General features: G+C 39.5%; 1 protein-coding gene across 1 annotated transcript; it reads right to left on the minus strand.

Moving 5' to 3' along the window:
* Window positions 1-1,206: 1,206 nt before the first annotated feature.
* LOC308305165 (oligoribonuclease, mitochondrial-like) lies at window positions 1,207-7,463 on the minus strand. Its single transcript, XM_080749870.1, has 7 exons — window positions 7,223-7,463; window positions 6,487-6,570; window positions 5,671-5,748; window positions 4,817-4,928; window positions 4,335-4,443; window positions 2,956-3,009; window positions 1,207-1,725 (listed from the first exon to the last, which is right to left on the minus strand). The coding sequence occupies exons 1-7, from the start codon at window positions 7,454-7,456 to the stop codon at window positions 1,587-1,589; spliced, it is 810 nt and encodes a 269-aa protein (XP_080605996.1). The 5' UTR covers window positions 7,457-7,463; the 3' UTR covers window positions 1,207-1,586.
* Between the last annotated feature and the right edge of the window lie 354 nt (window positions 7,464-7,817).

The raw sequence follows: 7,817 nt of genomic DNA on the forward strand, positions 1-7,817 counted from the left end.
ATTATAAGAATAATGTAAGTTTATCAACAGTATTGATAGTGCTGAAGTATGAAACGGACTAAATGATATGTGTACAATATCTGTGATGAAATGGGGTATGTATTATTTGGTTGTTTTTCGGCTAAGGGATAGAGATGCATTCACTGGGTGAAGGATCGTTTGAAATGACAAACAACAAATGCAGTAACTTGGGTCACTCAGCAGTGATGGGGACATGAATCCACCCACGTAATACATACAGTTGGAGGGGGTACAGCATTGTGTAAACAGAGCTATATTTTCGTCCATGCCTTACCTTACCCTTTATCCCTAAACTTCTTTGCCATTTTTTACTATTTTTAAAAAACATTTAAAAATACTTCACATAGCCGATTTACATCGACAAGTGGTGAGCTTGTAGATCAGCTATTTTAAATATTCAAAATATTTTTCAAAAGCAAAAAGGTTTAGGGATAAGGGTTAAGGCATGGACAGAAATAGTCCACTGTCTCAAGCTTACAACCAGAACTTAATTACAACCAGCCTTTTTTACATCTTCATCTTGCATGTCACAGTATTTATATTCTGCCACAATTGGTTCTAGTGTTTGTCTAGAGACACTTATTTGAAGCACATGACCTCCAAAAGACCCGATAATCAATCGTTATTCTGTTGGCTATTTGAGAACGTCACATTGTGTTTCTGTATAAACATTTTACCACTGATCGTAGTAGCGAAGTCCTGGCGACATTCGCCTTAATTTCCTGGTTCAACGGAAGGAATTTCTCTATGGAGAATAACATTGGGTCATCTTAAAATAATATGTCAGTCTCTTGATATTTGATAGTCTGTTTCTGTCGAAAACAGCGGCAGTAACATTAGCATTTTCTCATCATCAGTTGATTCTTCATATCCATATGAGACATATTTTTTTATTTTTGAAACACAGTTCTTATAAGACGTGATATGAAATAAGTCTATGGGGGACCCAGGTAGGATGTGTAAATGATGCCAAGACTTCGGTGCTCTATTCACCTGAAGTGATATGAGATTTATTCGGTTGGTTTCATGTTTCTCTGGTAATAGTGACCACAATGATGGTCCGTCTCAATCATTTCCCAAGGACCTAAAATCTTGGTTGTTGTAAGTTGGAGACACTGTGCTGCTGTTCCATTTAGAAAAATATCTTAGCAAACAGAATACAGTACAGATGCAGGGCAATTTCTCTCAACAATCTGTTTATTGTTGCTGTTGTTTCTTAACAAAAAAGGGGAAACAATAACGCAGTCTGAGACAAAATTGGCTAAATGAATACAAGCCTTTACCTCTGTGCAACAGAGTCTGACAATGGCAACTTTTTGAATTTAACTTTGAGCAAGTAGCTTTCTTTAAACCCGTTTTCTTTTTTATCAACCTTGATCCAAGCAATGAAACCTTTTTGCATAAAAGTTTTGGACCATACAGAAATAAAAAGGTTCATTCTGGAACTACACGAAAAAAAACTCAACTAAAATAAAGAAGACAAACAATCCTCATTCTTAACGACTAAAGCAGCTTTTTTCCCCTTTCTCTTGTCACGAGCCAAAGGACAGAAGGAGGCTCTGCTCTCATCCGGAGGTGGACACGTCCGTGTTGCTGGCTCCGTTCTCCAGGACCTTGGGCTTCCTGCCCTGCGTTGAGGATTTGAACACGTTGGCTCTGTAGAAGTGCAGCTCTTTGATGCTCTCCTGGATGTCGTCCAGGGCTCTGCAGGGGAGGGAGGGAGTTTAGGTTAAGGCCGGGGGTTGTCAAACCTTTTTAGGCTGTGACCCGCAAAATAAACTTATTTGAACTGGGGACCTCCACCTTGACAAGCACTTGGAATTGTAGGTATTACATTTAATGTGACTCGGTTCTAGAGATATACAGGTATATTGCGAGGCGTTGTGAGCATGTAGATCGGCTATTTTCACAATGTTCGCCTCTAGCTTACTTAATATTTGACAGTTTGGCCAGTTTGTTATTAAAGTCCTTAAATTGTCACTTTATAAATGTGCAGATACCCTGTATACACTTAAACTGTGGGTTGGTTTGTTTACCATTGAGTGAGAAAAGAAATGACATTAAGCTAATCATCTGGGGACCCCACAAAATAATCTGGGGACCCCACTTGGGGTCCCGACCCCAAGTTTGAGAACCACTGGTTTAGGCTAACTGCAATATTTTTGTCCATGAATAACCCCTCATCCCTAAACCTTTTAGCTTTTTCCACACTATTTTGAAAAACATTTTAAAATACTTCAAATAGCCGATCTACATCGACACGTTGTGAGCATGTAGATCAGCTATTTGAAATACATATATATTTTTTAAAAAAAAGTAAAACATTGCAAAACAGTTTATGGATAAGGGGTAAGGCATGGATGAAAATAGAGCCCTAAAATTCTTAAAAGTAGGGGTGCCGCCGTTATTGAACTAATCAATTGAATTCATTATAAAAGATCTATTTAAATGAAATAATCTATTTGGGGAAACAATTAGAAATGTATTTCCCCACTTCCATTTAAATACAGTAGAGTTGCAAAAGTTTTGCCATTAAAAAAGAAAGAGAAGCATGAAAACGTGTCATGATGCAACATGTTGTTAACTTGTTTTTTTGTGTGACATTATTGTACAACGAACCATAACATTGAGTGGTTAATCAGACTAGTCAATAATATACAAAAAAAATCTATTTAACGATTCAAAGATATACAGTATACAGTACATAAATGAGCTTCTCAATTATTAACTTATTGAACAATCTTCTATAGGAAAATAATCAAGCGATGATTGCGACCGTAGATATACATCACAGGCGAGGTCGCATGTCGCCCTGAGGCGTCTTACTAGTTGTATGATATATTCAACTGTACAGTGTTTATGTAATGTGTGAGTGAGTGCATGAAGACAATTCATAGAGTAACAGAAGAAACAACGATGTTTAAAGGTTCTTGCCTGTGGGATGCTTTCTTCTGAGGTGCCAGCTTATATTCTTCTACGAACCAGCGTCTGAGGGCATTTAGATCAGTGAAAAAAATTTGTCATATCACAGTGACCTAATCATTGTCCATCTAGCCTACAGCTACACTAGAACTCTTCTGTCATTCGTTTTTTTGTCAGTCTCTGGTATGCAGTCTCTAGCATGCGAATTTATGAATGGCAGAGACCTTTATTAGTAGGGCTTGTGTGAAAAGCAATCCATCAATGAATTCAGCAGGGCAAGTATGTTATCATGTTAAATCAGGGGTCTTCAACGTTTTCAGGCCAAGGAACCCTTAGTTGAGAGATGAAGCAGGGACCCCCACAACCTTTTCATAGATACCATATAGTTTCATTGTTTGACAGCACAATCAGTGTATATTGGATTCATGTCAATTTGTTTTTAGACGATCTACAAGCTTTATAGCTTTTATAGCCGATCTACAAGCTCAAAAGGCCTTGCGCTGCGAGGCGTTGTGAGCTTGTAGATCTGCTATTTTTAGCTAAAGCTCTCAGAATATGGACGCTAGGGTTCAAATCATTAATATATAAAAGGGGGGGAAAAAAGTTTCTATGACACAAAGATTTGGAGGACCCCCTGTAGTAACTCTGAGGACCCCCTAGGAGTCCCGGACCCCCTGTTGAAGACCCCTGGGCTAGGCAATGCAACACAGACTCCTGGTCGGGCAAACAGTAGGAAGAGGGGGAACATGGAAAATATTTAAATTCCAGGCCTAATAGAGTGATACCATCTAAGACGGAGCAGCTTGTGAGTCATCAACCTCTCAAGAACAAGCCCCTCAACGAGCAGCACAAGTAAAAAGGTTCTCTTACTGCTTTAATAACAAGATGTAGATACATCTTGTTACTGTACTAAAGGGCCCAACATCTGATATCTGATACAAGATCACATTGAATGATGTTCTGATTGACCACTGACCAGGTCACATAATGTCACATCCATTATCACACATTCCATGATAACTTTGTTAAGTTTTCTTGGTTGCTCTATGGATTTGACATCCTGTAATCTGTTATGTCAACTGTGTTGGCTAATTATTATCAGTAATCTTGTCATGGACAATCAGGCATTTCGATCATGTAGATTTTTATTTTTATACTAGAATCATGTTATTTGTAAATTCTATATATTTATATTTTGTTGTTTACAAATCATGTTCTATATCTTTTATTGTGTTCTACATAGGTAAAGACCTCATATATTATTGCCTCCGCCTGGCATTTTTCTTTTTATATTTTGAGTGCTGTTTTCTTTATCGTTTCTACATTGTGCTAAATAAACCAAATCAACGCGACATCAACACAACATTAGACACAAAGAAACAAAAGCTCACTTGCAAAGCTCTTTGATAGTGCTGACATCAATGATTCTGTAGTGGAGGTGGTGCATGAACTGAGGCATGTATTTGTCCAGGAACTTCTTATCCGCATGCACAGAGTTACCTGTGAAATTATTTTAATTATTCAAATGATACAAAAACACACACATACACACACACACACACACACACACACACACACACACACACACACACACACACACACACACACACACACACACACACACACACACACACACACACACACACACACTATTAAATATATATTAATAGTTTTATTTGATTTACTATATTAGTATTTAGGGCTAGTATTGGGAATTTGTGTGTGTGTGTGTGTGTGTGTGTGTGTGTGTGTGTGTGTGTGTGTGTGTGTGTGTGTGTGTGTGTGTGTGTGTGTGTGTGTGTGTGTGTGCGTGCGTTTGTGTGTGTGTGTGGTAAGTGTGTGTTCTGTGTGCATAGAGTGAAAAGCCACCAACCGGCAAGAGGACACTGTCCAGGCGGGGTGTGCTGTCTGATGAAGGAAAGGAACTCGTACTCTGCTTGCTGCAAGCTGATCTTACTCTGCATTACTGCCTTTGTCAGCCCTGACTGAGAAAAAATAACACAGAGATAAGTACTTTGTTACTGTCAGGGCAGAAACCTCTTATCTCTATATATTAAAGGAGTAGCTCACCCCCAAAATTACCTTTTTTCTATTGATTAGTCACGCCATGGAGACTTGAGTTCAGTAATATCTTGTTGTATTTGTTGCATTCCTAAGACAAAAAAATTATTACCCCCATTGATTCTGGATGGGGACCCAAATGCATGGGCCTGGATGGGGACCCAAATGCATTTGGGTCAGAATCAATGGGGGTAAATTTAGGGTAAAGCGCTAAATTTAGGGCGTTTGGGTAAATTCTGACCCAAATGCATTTGGGTCCCCAAACAGGGCCTTGTATTTGTCCCCATTCAGAATCAATACGGGTACATTTACTATACTATTTTTTTTGTTTTAGGAATGCGACAAATAGAAAACAATATTATTGAACTCAAGTCTTCATGGTGTGAGTAATCAATAGAAAAAAGGGGGGTTCATTTTGGGGATGAACTACACCTTTAACGTGTTTTTTGTAAATGCACTACTTGGTCACACAATAGCGTCACACAAAAGCAGCAGAATAGTAGATCTGTACTTTTGCTATGTTTTCATTTGAATCCTGAAAAGTAACAGATTTGGACATAATTATGAGGTTTCCACCCAAACAGAGACGACTCAGAAGTAGACTGCAGACTAACCATGTTTTGTTGACTACTGTTCCACTTCCAAACAAATAGAACTAAAGCTTACCTGTCCATGATGCTCTTTGCACCAGTCAGACATCCCATACAAGAGCTCATTTGGTTGGTTGATTATCAAGTTAGGTCCCTGTCATCGGAAAACATGACAATCATTAACCACTTGACTTGAGACCTTTTAGAAAAATGTCACCTACTGCAGTGGTTCTCAGCCTTTTCAGGCCGTGACCGCCCAAATAATCATATTTTAACTGGGGACCCCCCATCCTGATGAGCACTAAGAGTTGAGGCATTACATTTTGTATGACACCGTTCTGTTGTGAAAATAGCAGATCTACATGCTCATGTAGATCTGCTATTTTCACAATTTCTGCCTCTAATATTTGACAATTTGGCCAATGTTTAATCAGTCATTTTAGAGGTATTAAAAAGTCCTTAAATTGTCACTTTAGAAATGTGCAGATATCCTCCATACACTTAAATTATGTTTGTTTGTTTTTTACTTTCGAGTGAGAAAACAATGTTGCACATTAAGTTAATCATCTGGGGACCCCCCCAAAATAATTTGGGGAGCCCCCCGGGGGGTCCCGACCCACAGGTTGAGGACCACTGACCTACTGTATAATGACAAGCCCAAAATAGCAATTACAGGTTGAAAGTGGTTAACCCACTAAAACCGCCTGGGACAGCATCCGTGTCATTCCAGATTTTAGCATTGGCAAAATAGCAGATATACAAGTTCGCAGTGCATGCATTTATTATTATTTTTTAACACAAATCTTCTCTTCTGGGGGTCCCTGGCACAAGATTTTCTCGCTGTCAAATACATATCAACTTGTGGGGGAACTCAACCAGTATTAATAATTACCTCAGCCACAACATTGAGTTCAGAGTCTGTGATGATGCATGCCATCTCGATGATCTGGTCCTTCTCGATGTCCAGGCCGGTCATCTAGAGGCAGCAGGAAAGGAAAACATACAATGAAGACGAGGTTCGAGGTACCAAAACAAAAACATGAGCTGCTGCTGCAGCCAGCAGCCAAGCCATCTGTAATGTATTTCAAAGTGCACCATCACCATTGGTGACGTGTTACTGCACGCACGCACGCGCGCGCGCGCGCGCGTACACACACACACACACACACACACACACACACACACACACACACACAGTCAGGATTCAAGATGATGTATTTGTCATCATGCTCGTGCACAATGTACAGTGATTTAGGTTAGGGGTTAGGTTTGACACCTCCATTTAGAATAATGGAAGTCAATCTTCTGAATGGCAATGTTTCTGAATGGAGATGTGTAACCAATCCATCTATCTAGTCTTGATCAAGGGCCAGGCTAAAGTATTAAATGTTTTGCACATGCCACACATGCTGTGTGTTTGTACAAATTGTACCCCTCCCCTCTCTGAAGCCATACATCCTGTAAACAAAACGTAGCTGACTTCAGAGTTAGCAAGCTAATTAGCAAAGCTAACTACTACGGGTAAAGTACTGTGCTTGGAGTTGTGCCAACAAACACAGATGATAAGGTGCACATGGAGTGTAAAAGACAACATGCATGATGCACTGATCCGAGTGTTGAAAACTTGCCTCCAGGTCCACCCACACCATCCTCTGGCCCATCATCATGTCAGCGTCTGATCTGCTAGATGACATGTCGTTCTTAGAGAACCCTGCAGTCAGTCCACCGCTGCTCCTCCTCTGCTGGCCGTGTGTGACAAAACAATGAGTGATCGATGAACGGTGTCTCGGTTGAACGACTGAAGGCTGACACCTACTGCAGCTGTACACCAAAGTAGAGACAGCCCTCCTACTACACCACATGCTGCTGTACACTAGTACACAACGACACCGGTGTGTCCACTTCCGACCTCATCTGTCGTAAAAACGAAATATGCGTCATCAGGTTCTGATAGTGCTGAATTAATGTATAATATACTCTGATTATAGACGAAATAAAAGTCATCACACGTTTTTAAATTCACACACAAACATCGTAATAGCCTAGGAGGCTATGTGCGGGTTTAGTGTTTATTTGTCATGACAAATATTATTATTATGGATTTTCTAACTCCCTAGATATAGACTATATATATTTTCTTTTTAAATAGAAATGCGTGAACCGTATAGTATTTGTGTTTAATTGTTATATTAATGTTTGATGAAATGTATGCCTTTGTATTAA

This window comes from Nannobrachium achirus, assembly GCF_963921795.1.
Source record: "Nannobrachium achirus genome assembly, chromosome: 19".
Lineage (NCBI taxonomy): Eukaryota > Metazoa > Chordata > Actinopteri > Myctophiformes > Myctophidae > Nannobrachium > Nannobrachium achirus.